General features: G+C 40.7%; 1 protein-coding gene across 1 annotated transcript in view; it reads right to left on the bottom strand.

The window, feature by feature from the left end:
• Positions 1-2355: 2355 nt before the first annotated feature.
• Positions 2356-18861, bottom strand: part of LOC144229115 (protein kinase C-binding protein NELL1) — a gene marked incomplete at its 3' end in the record, with an annotated part of 230315 nt that continues 213809 nt past the window's right edge. The window contains exons 11-12 of the mRNA XM_077761072.1: positions 17851-17950; positions 2356-2484 (exon numbers count right to left, since the gene is read on the bottom strand). Of these exons, the coding sequence (XP_077617198.1) occupies positions 2356-2484; positions 17851-17950 (229 nt within the window). The remainder of the gene's footprint in view (positions 2485-17850; positions 17951-18861) is intronic.

Consider the following 18861-nt stretch of genomic DNA (forward strand, 5'->3'; position numbering starts at 1 on the left):
GAACCTTCCAGGAAAGACTTTCTTTAAACACAAAAGACAGAACCGTACACAGAGAGAGTTTTTAACCCATTCCCCTTCCTCCTTTGCTTGCTTGCTTGTGACACTGGTGTTAGGACACTATGCCCAGGACCAGGGCAGTCATCAGCCACCATAAGAAAATAAGCTCCAGGTCCAATGTGCTGAAGATGGCAGAATGGGATGAGGAATGGACATCTGCTCTAAATGTTGACACTCACTCTACTTTGTTCTCCGTGCCTCCCATCCAGATGCCCAGTACTTGACCCCTGCTTTACTCCCTGAGTTCTATTCTTATACCATACATGGACTCTAACATTTGGTCATTGCTTCATGGGGCTCATCTCCTCCCCATGCACAAGCCCACTGGGACTTGTGGAAAATCTCCATGATGAGAGAAATGACTGAAGCTTGAGCACATCACCATTACCAAAGGTAGCACCACAGTGCACAGTGGCGCAAAGCCAAGCACATACACTAGGCTAAAATGAAGCGTGTCCAAGAAAACAGTGTTGTGACCTAAAATCACTCAATATCATTGACAAATAAGGCCTCTCACACAAAGCGCAGATTTACTATTATGAATGGCTACTAATGGAATTGATTCTATACAACTTTAAATGGCAATGATGAAGAATGAATCCGAGTCCCAAAGAGCTTTCACAGCAGTAATTTGCTCCCATATTCGGCAAGTTCTCAATAGCTAAGTGGAGCCAGGAGTGGTGGGTGTACTGGTTCTGCCAGTGGGAGGATCAGGAGTCAAATTATTGTGAGGTTCCTCTGTCATTATTATAATTGTTCACAGTCAATGGCCACAAATAGCAGAAGATGAGAGTAAAATTTTTAGACTATTACTGCTTGCAGGATTTTTCCATGGTTAACGAGAAGGATAATGTTTAATATTTAAAGTTCTGAAATTAATTTTCTGAACAAAAAATAAAAAGCAGCCTAAGATTAAAAAAATAAATATTAATAGGAAGTACTGACATTAGTAGTCCTCTTCTTCAAAACTGACAAATGAGTACCAGGGTATTGAAGCATAGATGAAAAAGGGTGCATAAGCAAAGGGGCAACTACATCCTCCCCAATGGCGTGTTTATCTAATCCAGTTCAAATCTATAAAAGTAGGTAGAAGTGGGAAAAAGTTATAAAGGAGAAAGGGAAAACATCTGTTAGTTACACTATACTGTGAATGAGAACCAAAGCGGTAATGAACAGTCTTTTAGAAGAAATCAAAACCGGAGGCCACCCACCAGGTACTGAGCACCAGGAGAGTATCAAACACATTTTCTTAACAACTCAAGGGGGCTTTAATCAAAGCCAAAAAAATTAAGTGGGGATCAATGATACAAAACAGGATGGGAAAAAAAATTTACCATTTTCATCATGAATCGTCTTTACTTTGTGAATATCTGAGCCACTGGAGAGCCAAACCAATTAGAAGAGCACAATCAAGGATTTACAGCATTCATTTCGTTCAAGACCGCTACCTTCCCAACTAACAGAGTACAAGGTTCAATACATTGTTAGTGACTATGACAGGAACGATTGGGTCCAACCAGGACACAGAAACCGCTTCGCCATCACTTTGCCCATTAGGACTTCCCAAACTGATGACAGCGAGCCAGTGAGCACCTGAGAAATGGGAGGGGCTTGGATACTAGGGGATTACACCAGAGCGGGAGTATGCATTGCTCAAGGTGGAACACTAAGCCTGGAATGACTTGTTCACATAGAGAGAGGACTTGTTCTGCTCTCTAGAGTGGACATGGAGATCACTGATGCTTGAAGCCACGAACCCCCGTAATGGCATCCGTCCAAGTGCCAACGTTATGAGTCCATCTGTCACTGTGACTTCTAGTAGAGTTTATGAATTAGCAACCCATGAATCAGTCATTTAGAAACCCAACTGAAAAAAAATTCTGACCTTGGCAGGTGAAGAAAAAAGCAGTCAGGTATGAGCTCGTATCGGAGCAACATTCAAAGAGAGGACCCACCCTCTTTTGGTTGAACCTTTGGTTGAACTTGGAAATACTAATTCACTCAAATAAGACAACAGAACATTATGTGTTTATGGTTTTGTCAGTGGTTGTTACATACAGAGAAAGCAGAACATAGGATCTAATATGGCCCTGTCGCTTTTGTTGCTTTGTTGTGTTTGAGAACTACCTTCAAAGGTCTGGCTTTCACATGCTACTGAGAAGCCTGGATAAACCAGGAGAACAGAGCACCCAAGTAAGTCGACAGAATTTCTGGTGAGCCAAGTGAGACCTTTCAATTTCAGCCATGTCTACCAGGAGTACATTTCTCACAAATGACAGTACTTAACAGCGTACTTACCTTCGCAGTAGGCAGAGTCTCCCTGGACAGAAATGTAGCCATTCTTGCACTCACAAGTAGCTTTTGTATTCCAGTTTTTACACTCTGAGTTTTCACCACATTTAGGTCCTTCTGCACAAAAGTTATGACCTAAAAGAAACAAATAAAATTTTACATCGGAACAAATGACTTGCAAATAATAAACCATGAATTATCTTTAATATATTGGCACCACGTGTGAAAACATACACTGGCAATACGAAGAGTCACCCAGGAAGAGGGTGGAGAGTAGGAATGGGAAAGTGGACTATCACATGCTTGAGAGGTTTTTCCTTAATGCTTTTCAAAGTAAGTTTCTGCCTGAAAGCTTTTATCCATACCGACCCTGAATCCCCTTCCCACCACTTTCTTACATAACCAGTCTCTTTATAGTCGCCATATTGCAAAGCTTAGGATTCATAGGAAATATATAAAATGTGACTGTATTAATGTATAAAACAAATACAACCAGATGATCAGTATTCTTGATTATACCTCCACGAGTCCCCTCCCAGCCATCAAAGAGGACGATCCTGATTTCAGGTCAATTACTCCCTTGCATGTTTTTATTGTTTACCATACATACGTACTTAGTTCAAAATAGATCATTCAATCTATGCCCACTTTGAACTCCACATGAAAGAAAATTATATTTTACATAGTCTCTATGGTATTTTTTTTCTATTCATCCCTGATATTGCCTATAGCTACAGTTTACTCATCAGTGCTGTATAATATTCTGTAACATCAATATTCCACCATCTATCCAATACTACAGGTGAGCATTGAGGTTATTTGCAGGTTTTGAATTACAAACAATGCGGCAAGAAACATCCTGGAGCATGCTTCCTGGTGCATTCTTTTCAAACCGTGGGTTCAATATTTACTTTCCCAACACTCCTTCTTGAATCTCAGACACTCCTTCAAGGATAATTATTTTTCTCCCTAAAATACCCTTTACAAATTCCTTTAGTGAAGATATTTTCAAAGCGACAGTACTCAATCTTAAATTTGTTTAAATGTCCTCTTTGTATTCTTTACTTTTACTGTAGGGTAAGTTCCTTTTTGTTTCTTCTTCCTAGGATTCCTTGGGATTTTCAGAATCTAAAGGTCAAATCTTTCATCAATTTGGAACATTATCAGGGAGTGACTCTTCAGACATGCTCTTCACCATTTTTTCTTTTCAGAACTCCAATTAGATTAATGTTATTCCTTCTCAAGCTCTTCTCCAAGCTACTTAGCCTTCCTTTCCTATTTCCACTCCCTTTTCTTTCGGTGCCAAATTCTGTGTAACTTCCAGATGTATCTTTCTTCTCTTTTGGGCTAGGTCATAGTCCGTTTCACTCATCAATATCATTTTTATTTCATTTACAGATTTTCTAGAATTCTTATTTTGTCTCCTTGGTCAAATCTCATAGTCCCTTTTTCATCTTTCAATTTTTTAAATTTTTTTTTAGAAAAAAAATTTTTTAAATGTTTATTTTGGAGAGACAGAGCAAGTGGGGGAGGAGAGCAGAGAGGGAGACAGAATCTGAAGCAGGCTCCAGGCTCTGAGCTGTAAGCACAGAGCCTGGTGCAGGGTTTGAACTCACAGACCATGAGATCATGATCTGAACCAAAGTCAGATGCTTAAATGACTAAACCACCCAGGCACCTCTTAATTTCCTTTTTTTAAAAAGGCCTAGGAGGCATGTTTGTCTTACATCACTAATTCCAGGACCTTCAATCTTTGTACATGTGATTTTGTGGCTTGTGGTTTTGCTAAGTATCATGTATGACTTAATGTTCTTGTGTTTTCAGCGATTCCTTAGCTTGTGAGCTCATATTTTTCTTTATAATTTAATCTGCGAGAATTGAGCTTTGGGTTTTAAAATAGCATTTCTTCAGAGAAGATTTGTGTTTGGTTCTGTCAGGAGCCCAAGGGAACTATCAACCCAAGGTCACTTTATATTTTGCTTTGTGGCATGGGGATTGAGCCACACAAGGAGAATAAATTCAGGCCCTAAACTTTCAGGAATGCAATCTTTTCTCCTCCACACCCCTTTATGTAGAGTCAAGACTTACAGATGAGTCTTCTTTTGCAAAGGAGGGTTCTCCTCGTCACCCAATGAGGATTCTCTCCTCAAGCTTCTTGATTTATGCATCTCACACCAGCCCCAGGCTTGGTCTCCCATCTCCTTGTCTATTAGGAGGCAGCTTCCGACACGAGGGATTAGACATTGTCCTCAGGGCAAATCCCAACTCCAGTGTGCTTGCTTATCTCAATGGAATCACTTTTTTCAGTATTTCTGGGCTCTAACTTTTCCCCTTATTGCCAACTCCACCAAATTTTGGGAAATTTATGCTGCAGCATATTTAGGTGAACTAGGAGGAACACGTTACTCCTGCCACAAAAGTTCAAATACAATAAGGTTATGAATGTGCTTTATCAACTTGAAGTCAGTACATTTTAGTGGACGATATTGCTAGGTCACATATTGTGGTCTCATAGACAGGAATGGTTCCTGGAGGCAGGAGATTTAATTTCTAATTCAGGTTCTGCAGCCACAAACACAGGCAGGGACAACATCAGTGATTTTGAGACTATTTCTTAGCGTCTGGGGCACAAAGGAGTCGTCAGATAAGGCTCATGTCCCCCACCCAGGATTCAAACAGAATAGCTCTGCTTTTATATTTTCACGTATTGATCATGTGAACAATAGCTTCTGGCTTTAAACAAGATAAAAATCATTGTATTATGTAATCTCCGAGTTTACATCCTTTCGGTGATGGCATTCTGTACCTTTTTTTCCTTTGAAATCGCATTTTAAAGCAAAAGAGATTAACTATTATTAAATAAGATGATTCACATACCTACCAAATGCCGGGCATTATACTTCCTAATATATGTGGAATGAGTTAAACTGGCTACTCCATGTAGCACATTTAGAACAATCCTTAGTACATACTAAGAGGTCAACAAATGTTAGCCACAAAGCTGAGGATTATAAGGTTGACAGCAATGACTACAGTTCAAAGCAACTTAGTAACACTGCTCCCCTTCATTTCTAGATAAGGAAGGAGAAGCTTAAACTCACTGACATCTAGATGGAGATGCCAGGGTTCTAAATTAGGTCTGGTGAACTCCAAGGCCCATGTACTTTTTACCATATAGCCTATATCCTCACAGATAACAAAACTTCGGGATAAAAAGTGTAAGACGTAGCTGTTCTTTAGGACACCAGAGAGTGAATCCATAGACTTAGTATCATATTCAGCCTCACTACTTAAAACCTGTTAACGGCCCCAATCAAAATCAGAGCAAACACTTAACTTGCTGGAAACGTGCAACCTCTGTCAGTCAAAAACACGGCTACCAGGGCTTCTAAAGACTTACAATAACCATTACAAATAAAAAGCCTGGAGATTTTGCTACCAAAGGGACCATTCTTAGACATCTTAGCTCCTACTGCCAGAGAAAGGGGCTGGACTTTCCTCTCCATGTCAGATTTGATCGATAATTAAGTTGTCATGTTTTCTTTCACTGTGAAGTTCGACTCAAGGTCATATGTGCATCTATTATGACATGTATTCTTCATTTCTTTTCTCTTTCCTTCCAGGAGACTGCAACTGTCCTTTTCCTTCTTCACGCACTTGACAGGCAGGAAAGAAGCCACTCAAACACTGTTGATGTCCCAGTGCATCTCTATCAAGCATATGCCACGTCAATTCACAAAGCAGGGAGTTGGGTAAATTGTATTTTCAAGGACAGTGAAGGGCCTATGGGACAAATCAACCTTAATGTCAAATCTATTTTGGTTGGGACTGGCCATTGTGCCAAAAGCGTGTGTTTAATTAATTAACCCAGGTCTTCTTTCAAGCAGTATTTATTCACTGTCTGCTTGCCTTTCAGCAGGAGTGAATAATCAATACTTATGGGGCATCTACTTCTGTGGACTGAAGCACCACGCAAGCTTCTGAGAGAAAAGTAAAGATGTTTGAGACATGGTCTCTGCCTACAAGGAAATTACAAACTAAAGCAAGACAAGCCAAATACAGGGGTGGTATAAATACAAGGCAATCTGTGTGTAGTGAGATGTGAAAGGTAAAAATAATCAGTGTTTCAGAGAAGGAGAAATCACTTCTAGATGATTCAAAACTTGACCTTGAGTTCATCACGGGTAAAAACATGAGAAGGTTTGGGTCCAAATCCTAGAAAAAGGAATGGGACTCCAACCTCATGAGGAAGAAGGATATAGTTGGAGAATGTCAAATAATCTGGCAGAGATGTAGTAATAATAATAATAATTGACACCAAATGGTAAGCACTCAGCTAAGTGTTTTTACAGGCATTATCCCATTTAATTCTATTAACAAGCTTACAAAACTGAAATTATTATTTGTACATTATAGATTTGCTGCTTGGAGTTTGGAGAAGTTAATCATGGAGGGTACACAGAGCCAAAAGCCAGGTCTGAGGTCAAGGTTATCCATCACTATGTTATTTCACTGTCCTCGCAAAACAACAAATTCCTAAGCATTCTAACATCCAAAATATTAAGAAGATATCCTTTTTGCATGTGAAGATTCAAACGGACTACAATTTAGGTTACTTCTCATTCTCAATGTATCTATTTTCCATGAAGTAATTCCAAATATTTACTAATATTTATTTAATTTTGAGAAGCAGGGAGGGACACAGAGAGAGAGGGGGACAGAGGATCTTAAGCAGGCTCTGCACTGACAGCAGAGAGCCCAGTGCAGGGTTCAAATTCACAATGAGATCATGACTTGATCTGAAGTCTAACCATCTGAACCACCCAGGTACCCCAATTCCAAATATTTTTTTTAGAATTTTTAAAAAATTTTTTCTAACATTCATTTATTTATTAATAGTTTATTGTCAAGTTGGTTTCCATATAACACCCAGTGCTCATCCCCACAAGTGCCCACCTCCATGCCCATCACCCCCCTTCCCCTCTCCCCCACCTTATCAGCCCTCAGTTCTTGGCATTCAAGAGTCTCTCATGGTTTGCCTCCCTCCCTCTCCCCAACTACTTTTCCCCTTCTTCTCCCCCATGGTCCTCCGTTAGCTTCTTCCTAATCCACATANAATCTTCTGCCCATTTCTTCACTGGATTGTTAGGTTTTTTTGGGTACGGAGTTTGGGTAGTTCCTTAAAGATTTTGGATACTAGCCCTTTATCTGTCATTTGCAACTGTCTTTTCCCATTCCGTCAGTTGCTTATTAGTTTTATGGATTGTTTCCTTTGCCGTGCAGAAGGTTTTAATCTTGATGAGGTCCCAATAGTTAATTTTTGCTCTTAATTCCCTTGTCTTTGGGGATGTGTCAAGAAAGAAATTGCTGTGGTTGAGATCAAGGAGGTTGAAAATACCCTATCTTCAATCACCCTAACATCTTCAAAATCAGGGTCTATGTCCGATTTATTTCTCTCAACCAAAGTTACCCACACAAGGGTAATTGGATAGATGGCCTATAAATGGATGGACACACAGCCAGCGGGAAATACGGGAGGGTAAATTAACAAGTGAAGGGACAATGAATGAATCTAGAGTGGCATTTAATGCCTCCACCCTCTTAAACCAACTGGAAGGCAAATATGTCTGGTTAGCTAGTTACCATTTTTCTTTTTTATAGAGGTATAATTTACATCTTATAAAATTCACGTATTGTAAAGATACACCTTGATCATTAATAAATATATACAGTTGTGGAGACACAATCCAGTTTTAGGACACTTTTACTGACATCCTCATTCCTTAAACCTCACTCCAGTGTCAGAACATGCAAACTCATGAATCCTCAATTCTCCACATTTCAGAATCCTTCTAAAGACTTTGTCTTTCTTATCTGATGTGTCTCCATAGTATGACATTGGGATACAGATTCTTCCCTTCCTGGATATCAGTATTCATTGGTACCTGCAATGTCTTTAACAAGTCCTCTAGCTAGCCCTTAGCATATTTTTCCTTCAGCTGGTTATCAACATAATCTGACATACGAGACTATCAAAGTCACCTTCTTGCTTACATCTTTTTTTTCCAGAATTAGAAGCTGTGACCAGATTGTAGACTTCACACACAGCCCCAATATTCAAGTTCTTTTACTTGACTATTTTTAACAAGTGACTGAGCCTCCAGAATTATTCTCCTATAATAGAAGCACACAGTGAGTTCTTCAACTAGGACTGGCCCAAATACAGAGAACATCTTAATTATAAAAACTGCTATTTATTGACTTCTTCCAACATGTCAGACATCGTGCTAAGCATATTCAACACCTTACTTCACAAAACCCTTAACACTCCTAAAAATTACGATTATCCTCACTTTACACATTAGGAAAATGTGGTTGAGACTCACTCTTTTATCCAAGTTAACATAGTCACAATCATGATTTGACTCTGAAGTTCTTGTTAAGAACGCTAAGGAAATAATTCTTATACAATTTAAATACTTGGAAGCTTAGCTTAACTAATGCTTACATTCAGGGGATCTCAACCTTTCTGTGTCCTGTAAAATGTTTCTAAAAGGGTCCACTTAGGACCCAACCGCAGGTTCTACCCATCCGTTACCAGCAAAAACTGAGTGTAAAGCAATGTTTGCACTCCATCATTTCTGGCCCCTGGTTGAGAACATCTACCCTTCCCTAGAAATAACAATAAAGGCTCAGAGACCTCTGTAAGGGCACAGGAATGACTATCCAGCATAGCCCACTTTACAGGTTATGCCATCATAGTCAACAGCCACTTGACAGTCCATCTGGATGTCCTCACAGGCACTCACAGCTCACCCAGCCAGAATTAAACTCTTGATCTTACTTCCCAAATCCAAACTCTCCAGGCACTCCATACCCATCTACCACACTTTTATCTACCTAAACCAGAACACTGGGAATCCTCTTTGTCCTGACCCAAATACTGAACCTTTACAAGTTCTTAATATGCCAAGAGTCTAAGTCATTTCAAACACTTAAATATATATCAGATCTAAGAAAGAGTGATATGGAACAAAGGAATCTATAAATATACAGAGAACTACACCATGTTTCTCTGGAGGCAAATACATAACCAATTCCTCTAACACTATTTAACCTTTATCACTAGATACAGAGTTGTGAAGTAATTAATAAATATATGGTAATGTCATGTGATATTCCTTATGTGCTTCACTATTAGGAAGTACAAGTTGAAAATACTGTGTCAATTTTTTAAAGGTAGCTTTTAAAAAAAATTTTAATGTTTGTTTATTTTAGAGAGAGAGACAGATACCACATGAGCAGGGGAAAGGCAGAGAGAGAGGGAGACCCAGAATCTGAAGCAGACTCCAGGCACTGAGCTGTTAACACAGAGCCTGACTTACTGTGACTTACTAACTGAGCCAAAGTTGGATACTTAACCAGCTGAGCCATCCTGGCACCCCCTGTGTCAAATTTTATATGTAATATAGTACATCCACCTAGGTAAACCCACTAAAAATATTTTCTCTTGAAACTTGTATACATTTTGAGAGTTCTACCTTTTATGTTTAAACCACAAACCTACCAGCCCAAACCTAAGTTCCTAATAATCGAAATCACCTCAACTTCCTTAACTTTAAAATAGTAAAGACTAAAGAAAAAAAAATCAGCAAAACCATTCTGGAATGGAACTTTTGAAAAGCTTTCCAATGAGTCCACATTTAGTGAACATAAAAACTTAGGGAAATTTTTTTTGAAACACCAAGAAAATGAGACCCTGACACTTCTCAAGAGTGGTGAGGGCTAGAGAGAAGAAATAGAAGTTGCCTGCTCAGGTCAAGTTCTACAACTTTGCCTAACTGGGCAGAGACTCAGTGTTCTAAAACTCGGTTGTGTATATTAATTTCATGTCGTATCTCCTGAACATATCACTTTCTCCTCCATGATAATAAGAAAATCCCATTCTACTCCAAACTATTATCATCTCCCAAATAGACACAGGCTCATATGCCTCTTCATACTTCTTTTTGCCCAGTCTCTAATCAATTTTGCACCCAAAGGGATCCTTTTAAATCACAGATTGGATCATGTCATTCTCCCCCTTAAAAACCTTCCCAGGGCTTCCATTTTACTTGAGAAAATACAGAATCCTTAACTTGGACTCACATCAACCAACAAGGCCCTTTCTCTCTCTCCATCATTTCTCTCCAACCACATCAGCTTTTCTTTTAATTCTTCTACTATTCCAGCTTCTCTCCTGCCTCAGACACTTTGCAAACTTGTTCCACCAACTCACAACACCCCTACCAGAGTAATTTCTACTCAGTCTTCAAGTTCCAGCTTAACCACAAGTTCTTCAGAAAAGGCTCCTTGGTCTCCCAAATCTAAAGAAAACCCCATTATTTTCTTCCATGCCACCCTATTATTCTTGTTAATCACAGTGATCACAATTACTGTGTATCTATTTCTGTGTTTATTGAATGTTTATCTCCCCATTAGAAGCTCACTTCTTCAAGGTAGAGGAGTGTGAAAGATTGGGCACCTTGTGCCTAAGGCAATATCCAACACATTATAGGCAGTCAATAAGCATTTGTTTTGTTAAGGACTAAATCCTCTCAGTTCTCCAAAATAAGAATTAAGAGTATTTTAAAGACACTCAAGACTCAAAGATGTTATCTATCTCCTCTGTGGTTACACAGCTAAACAGTGATGGGTGAAATAGATAACATAAACCCAAATACGATTCTAACACCCTGTCTCTCCGCCCCACCTCAGAGGACTGCCCAGCTGTGATTTTAATCAAGGTACATTCCAGGAATGCTAAGAGATCACGGCTCCAACAGCCATTAGCATTTTCTAATTGGTGGCACACCTCAATTTTACCAAAAGAACAAACTTTGTTTCTTTCTCCAGGACACACATTCCATGATGACTTGCTGCCTGGAGCCTCCAGTCAGAAGTTCAACAACTTAATCACACAACAGAACATCAGCCCTAAACAAGATACCCAGCTGAGCAAGATCCACTTAGAGCTCACCTTCAACTGGTGAACATGAGCAGATCCTCAGCGGAAGGCACATAATCTGCAGACATCAGATTCCAGTGTTTACTCAAATACCTCTTTTAGCTCTTAGCAGAGGCACCATGCATTCATTTGACAAGTATATATTATTTGCTGGGTAGCCAGGCACTATGCTGGACAATAGGCACATAATATTAAGAAAAAAAGAAGCTATAAAGAGCATAACGATATCCTTAGTCATCCAACGCTCTAGCAAAAATGACCGATGCTGAATATCAGATTATAAGGAGATGATATGATGGAGAACAAGGTGTTTCCAGAATGTACCATAGAGAAAAGTCCTAACACAAGATCTGAAGCAATTTAAAGGCTGAGTGAAGTTGACTGGACAAAGGATGGGAGTTCTAAACACATGAAGCAGCATATACCCATAACACGTTCAATGAAATTAACGGAGTGACAGAAATGCTGAGGTCACATTTTTTTAGTTGGGAGTAATCTAAAATGTGGACTCCCCTTAGTGGCCCTGTATCTAGAAGTCACCTGCCAGTGAAAGACCCTAACACTTGGCCAACAACTTGCTGTCTTTAAAGCCACTGTCCTTATCAGCATATGATAAACTCTACCTATTAAAAGGAGCCCCCACAGACGCACTGCCACTCTCTAGATCCCACTCCAAACCCTTTATAATTTTACCCAAACCATCCACCTATCCTGCTTCATCTCTGGCTTCTATAGCCAATAATGGACAAGCATCGTTATCATTTACTACTGTGACTTCTTCCACAATAGGAATGAAGAGGCCACCATCCATGGGCAAGATGGTTTCTCTGAGATAGTTAAAGTTAGATTCCACACAGAGCACCTTTTCTTACCCTCAATCTCCTACCCGAGCAGGTCAGGCAAGTTGCCTCTGAAAGGATGTACCTACATGATCTAAAAATGCACTCCTAACTCAAGTCCTAGAAAGCCAACACCTCTCACATCACTGATGCTTGCTGAACCTTGGCAGTTACGTAGGAACTAAGGTATACTAAGTACAGTATATTCCATGTGCTTCATTGGCATGGAGATGTCTCCACCCATGGACTAGCTAGAAGGGATATGGCTCAATGATACTTTAGGAGAACTTAACACCGACATGTATTCCACAAGCAACACACATAACCATAGAGGCCCGGCCCCTTGAGGGTGAGGACATTCTTTATCTCTTTGTCCACAGGAGTTGGCCAATAGGATGAGCCTGCCAGTCACTGAGCTCTGGATCCTCACAGGTTGTCTTAGAGAGCAATCCGTTTCTTCTCCAAAATAGTCACACTTCCGGGTCTCTGTGGCCAAGGCAGCCTGACTATAGTTTCAAGTCTTCTGTCTGGCCCCCTTCCAGAGGCCCCAGTACACTGCAGCTCTTCTGGGGCCACAGATGTCACAGACTCCAGAGACAGTGCTCATCTTCAAATGCCCTCTGCTCCGAGCCTCAACAGTTCAACATAGGGCCCTGTCTTTAAGGTCCACGTTAGGGATTCTGATCGGATTCCGTCTATCAGTATGCACAGAACCTGTCACAGCTGCTGATTGTCCGTTCTCTATTTAGGCACTGGATGATATACTCGTTAAGTGCCTCTTTTCACCTCAAATACCCTAAAAGGCCTCTCTCTAAAACCATTTCAATTAGAAATTCCGCTGGAGACTGGGATGACAAGGAAGACCAGAAGGAAAAAGCGTATGATGCCAAGAGTCTTTGGGAGGATTTAATTGAAGGGCATAAAATCTTAAATAGTACAAATAATCTCAACTCATTTCAGTCCAGGCCAGATGACAAGGCAAGTGAGCATGAATTAAAATTACAGATAAACACATCGGGAACAGATGTTGGCAAGAACTTTTTTCCCCAACACCGACAGTCTTAAAAATGCCACAAAAACCCTCCAAAGTCACCGGCAGCACTGAGGATACAATTAGAGCCAATTAGGAGGGGAATACAACCCTGAGGTGTGTGTCAAGAATTCCGGAAGGTGTCAAATGATCAGTGTGTTTTCCTGGAGCAATTGGAGGATGCACGGTCAAGGTTGTTAGCTCTTTGCCCCTTAACTGAGTACTCTTTGCCCATCCATGAGTACTCTCTTTTCTGCTGAGGCTCCACTTTTATTACTTCTTCCAGGCAGGAGCATAGATGTCACTCCGGCACCCACTCCCCCTTCTCTACCTTATGGTCTCCCACTTTACAGGGTCAGGCTCCTGCTACAGCCACCGCCTTAACACAATGATGAAGGTAAGGAAACAAATTTCACGCTGCCGGCACCAACTGCCCTGAAGCATTTGAGAGCAACGGCAGCAGTGAACAGGGGTGTTCTGGGTGGTACTGGTGGTGCTGGATATCTTGGGCGCCCGCCCAGCAACTGCAAAATGGCCTCTTCCTGCCAACGTCCATCATTTTGGTTCTTTTGGGGTGTATCTTNATGTTCTGGGTGGTACTGGTGGTGCTGGATATCTTGGGCGCCCAGCAACTGCAAAATGGCCTCTTCCTGCCAACGTCCATCATTTTGGTTCTTTTGGGGTGTATCTTCCCTAACTGTCCTTTTTCCCTTCCTTAGGGACATCCTGGGTGCAGCAACAGCCACGTGGATTTAAGCACCAATTCAGCTGATTACCTTTATTTCCCTTTCAAGGGCCGAGGAATTAGTTACAGCATTTGGCCCATGACCAAGATTTATAGAGACAAAGTGCCCAAGGCCCTAGTCTTGATAATAGTTCTGTTGGTACAGTGAACATCGTCAGTCAGTCAGAGCCTGTTACTCTGAACCGTACTGTCTTCAGTTTAAACCCCACAAAGAGAAAAATTCAGTGAAAATCTTCGTCTCTTTCTTTGACTAGTCAGGGGGGCGAGGGCAGTGGCAAAGTTAATAACCATATAAGAAAACAGGCGCGACTCAAATGAGTTTCAGAATCATGTCATCAAGCTATAACTTGAGCAAAATGGTTAGAACTCAGCAAAACGGGTTCAACATTATTTCATATGTGAAATATGCAGGGCCTATTGAATACCTGGGACTGAAAACAATTTCCTTCGAAGTCACTGACATGGCAGTGACAGAATGATCCTATGTAGTAAGAACATATTTTCACCCACCTCATCTCCCCCATTTAAAGAATTCATAAAATATAACCATTAAAACAAATGTTATTTTAAAAGTTAAAGCGCTCTATGCAAAAAACACTCTCTGTGCTTTCTCAAATTCCCAGTCTAAACCTCCTCAGGTAGGACAGCTCATCAGAAGCCTAATGAAAACAAACTTCAGGAAACTTCTATTCCCTAAGCACACCCAAGGAAGGTTCAAACTCAGATTCCTAAGGAAAGATAAGCTCTGGTGGGGTGATTTCCCTCAGACTAATCACCTGACTATCACTTCTCGGCCTTTTGGCTAAGATCAAGTGTAGACTAATCACCTGACATTCACCGTAAGACAGAGAGAGATGATAAATATGCTAATTGAAGGGCCTTCATGCAGGTATTGAGAGAGGCTATAGCCACTTCAGTTTCTGTAATCAATAACAGCAGGGTGGCGGAAGCCATACAGCGGAAATCACACCACTGTGCTCATCCCTGAAATACACATCTCAGGTCATCAGAGGCCCGCCTCCCCGCTCACTTACTGCCTGCCAGTCAGAAGACAGGCTCAATTCACGAAGCAAATGGTACAGCCTCTCCATATGCAGGGTAAGAATTACTTTACATAGAAATTGAGTGTTTGTCACCTTTTCATTACTTTCTGTTTTAGAGACGGGAAAGGATGCAGGGAGGGCAGGGAGACGAACTGAATAACATGCCTTAGAAGAGGCCCAATGGGCTTTCCAAGTCTTGTCAGGAACAGAAATGAACCAACCCCTCCTCTTCTTGCAAGACACGGAAAACATGAACACTGAGGAAAAGGTAAAAATAAAAGCAACTAGAAACCCAAGGAGAAAAATATTTCCCACAATATCGTGAAAGACAATTATGCTACTTCTACAGATGCTTTTGGGAAAAAACTGGATTAAGAGATCTGGAATAAAATTCATGGAGAGCACAGTTTGCGACAACAGACCTTAGAGCTTACCTGAGTTGCCTTTTTGTCAACCATCATATAAATTTTGTGTTTTCATAATAAAGAGAATAACCTAGTGCACAGAAAAATACACTTTTCTGACTGTCTGCTGTGCAGAGCAAGCCCCAGCATGTAGAGATGTTCTGGGCTCTGCTCTACTGTGGGTCAACAGAGGTGCTGGGAAGAACAGTAAATGGTGCTGAAGAGGGCCTTTGTCTAAAATAATGATTTCTTCATTCCAGTGTCTGAACTGTGAGGTGGGAGTAAAGAGGAGAAACCTAAGAAAATCCATATACCCAACTGGGTCCATTCAACTCTTTCACCACCGTATCTTTCCTGAAGACATTCTCGCATTCCTGTCAAAACGCAGAGGTGCCAAAGAGCATAAATAACCCTCTCTGCCACAGATCTCTCCAAAAGAACCATCAGCAGCCCCCTCCCAACAAAGCTGGTAGCTTTCTGCCTGAGAAAGCAGCACACAGAAGGAAGAAAAGCCTTGATTTCACAAATTGGTCCTAGCTATGATCTAATCTAGGAAGTTCTACTCCTACGGCCCACTTTTCCCTGAAAGCCATGTCAGGTTTGGTAAAAGCCACCAGGTTGCAGCAATGGGGCCCTGAATGAGTGTGTTTTTTGATGAGAGGTCAACACCTGTCAGCATCTTCACTGGTAAAGGTGTGCATGCCTCCGTAAATTGGGTCAGAGCAATGACATTCCTCTTGAATTTCTGTGGGGATAATGAGTGATTCTGCTCTAATGAAACCATCAATCAGGAAGGATTTACATAAACTGAATCTTACCTGGCACCTCAACAAATAGCAAGTGATGGATATTGCATTAAATTCTAAGACCTACCTAACAACACTATCAGTTACCGATAAAAGCATCCCTCTGAAAATTCCAGTCAATCTTTAGGTGTTTCTAAAGCATCCTGCTGCATGGGGCGCCTGGGTGGCTCTGTCAGTTAAGTGTCTGACTTTGGCTCAGGTCATGATCTCAGGTTTGAGCCCTGCATCGGGCTCTGTGCTGACAGCCAGCTCAGAGCCTGGAGCCTGTTTCAGATTCTGTGTCTCCCTCTCTCTCTCTGACGAACCCCTGCTCACGCTGTCTCTCTCAGAAATAAATTTTTAAAAAAATTTAAAAATTTTAAAAAATAAAAAATAAAGTGTCCTGCTACAAATATGCTTATAGCCAAAGGCAGATAAATCAGGCAGATATTCTGATGGTGTGGTAAGCCATTATTGGCTATCAACATCCTGTTTTCCTAGGAATTTTACCAAAATACAGGTTTCTTAAGATCAAGCAAAGAAAGCTCCACATAAGCTGAACATTCCATCATAAATATACAACATTTCTATAAACAGAAGATGTTAGAGGAGAGGATCAACAAATTACAGGTTGCTACCTGTTCTTACAAATAAAATTGTATTTGAATAGCCACACCCATATATCTACCCATTGCCTGTCTTACTTTTGCAAAACAGCTGAGTTGAATAGTTACAACAGAAACCTTCTGGCCCACAAAGCCTAAAATGTTGACTTCATGGCCCACTGAATAAAATATGTGCCAACTCTTATGCTAGAGAAAAAAATAGAAAAAAGTGAAATATAAGGTAACCTGAGCTAAACTGCTATGCTGTAGAAGCTTCAAAGGGAGCCAAAAAGGATCGATTCCATGGGTACTGGAGAATGTGGAGAAAGATATGTGGTGGGTATAGTTTCCAGATAATAGATATGAGTTTAACTAGATATGTCATGTAAGATTTTGAATAAATTTTAGGTTCTCCTAAAACATGTAAATCTGCCAGATGAGATCTTTCAGAGAGGAAGGGATAGTTGACCCACGGTTTAAAGACAAAATTTGGGAAAAAAGAAAATTCCAGGAAAAGGAAGCAAAACCATTGCTTCTCCAGAATGAATCAGCAATTAGGGGTTACTTAGCTAAAGCTTTTTTTCCTTGCATGGAGTAAAAAAGTTGCACATAATCCTATAAACATGGATCCACCAGAAGTTCTGGTCTGCTAGATATAGGAATTGGTCCATGGGAAAGGGCTGAACAGTCTGCTTACCAATGCCACTCATGAGAAAAATGTAATAATGATAATGGTTATGATAACCATTATCACAAGAACTATCATTCTTTTTATAGCAACTGTCACTTATTGAACATTTATCACACGCTGGGCAGGATGCTAGGTACTTAGGCATTTTTGCATTTAACCTCCCAGCAGTCCTATGAAATCGACTGTTATTACCCTCAGGTTTACAACTGATCAGACCGTGGCTGAGAAAGGTAAATAGGACATGCATGTTCCCAAACAGCAGAGCAGAAGTTTTGCACCCATGTTGCGACCGTCACACTATCCTAAGCCCTCATCCCATCCCGCGTGGGGCCCCACCACCAAGCCCACTCACCTCGACAGACGCTGCAGCACTGATTCTCTGGGAGAATGTGGTCCTTTTCAGAGCAGTTCAAAGGAGGACATGCTTCTGTAATTTTTACTAAAACTCCACTCTGGAAGCCACATAATCAGGAAACAAAAAAAAAATAACATTTCTTAGTTGATGACACAGATATCAAAATGCTCGTTAACAGCCTGCAGTGATAACAAGTTTCAATAATTAATAGTACTCCCAGGAATTCCACGATAATGACAAAGCCGCAAATTGAACTTCCAGGATGACACTTCTGGAAGAGAAGGCACATATCTTTTTCTAGGTCTACACAGCCTCAACCTCGGCAAATTTTGAGTATCTTCTATGTAGCAGAAGGTCACTCAACAGTGGTGTTGCTGGGAAGTTCACAATTGGCTGATGAATGGGGAGCCTCATTTTGTATGGTTTGCTGATTTCTGTGGTACAAATACCCCGATAGTAATCGATTTTGAATTACCAACAGGGTATCACTGACCACGGAGTTGGGAAGTTATGAACAATGGGCTCTCACGAGCTGCTGTATGCTAGTTTCAGTGTTCCTGGGTCACACGAACCATGAACTCAAAGATCATTTAAGACGTCTTTCTTGCCCTTGAGGAGTTCCTAGTTTGAATGCAGGATGGGGTAGGGGGCGGGAGGGGGGATGTCTAACTAGAAACTTTAATGCAGTACAGTAAGCCCTACAAAGGGTATGATAATGTATCATGGGAGAATGATACTGCTCAGGTGGGAAGAAATTAAAAGGAAGATGCCACATTTGAATAAAGAAATAAGGAAGAGACTTTCCTCGCAGAGGAAACAGACAAGAGCCAAGGTATCCAAGTACGAATGAACTGAATGGAGGGTTAGGGAAGTACTGGATTTCTCCCTATCTGTAAATAAAATCACTTATGATAAATTTTTAAATATTCACCTGATGAATCTTTAGGACTTCATTTCACCAAAGGTTGTCTTTGCTAACATCTGAATTTAGTTGTGTTCTGAACTCTA

Source organism: Crocuta crocuta, unplaced genomic scaffold (assembly GCF_008692635.1).
Source record: "Crocuta crocuta isolate KB4526 unplaced genomic scaffold, BGI_CrCroc_1.0 scaffold233, whole genome shotgun sequence".
Lineage (NCBI taxonomy): Eukaryota > Metazoa > Chordata > Mammalia > Carnivora > Hyaenidae > Crocuta > Crocuta crocuta.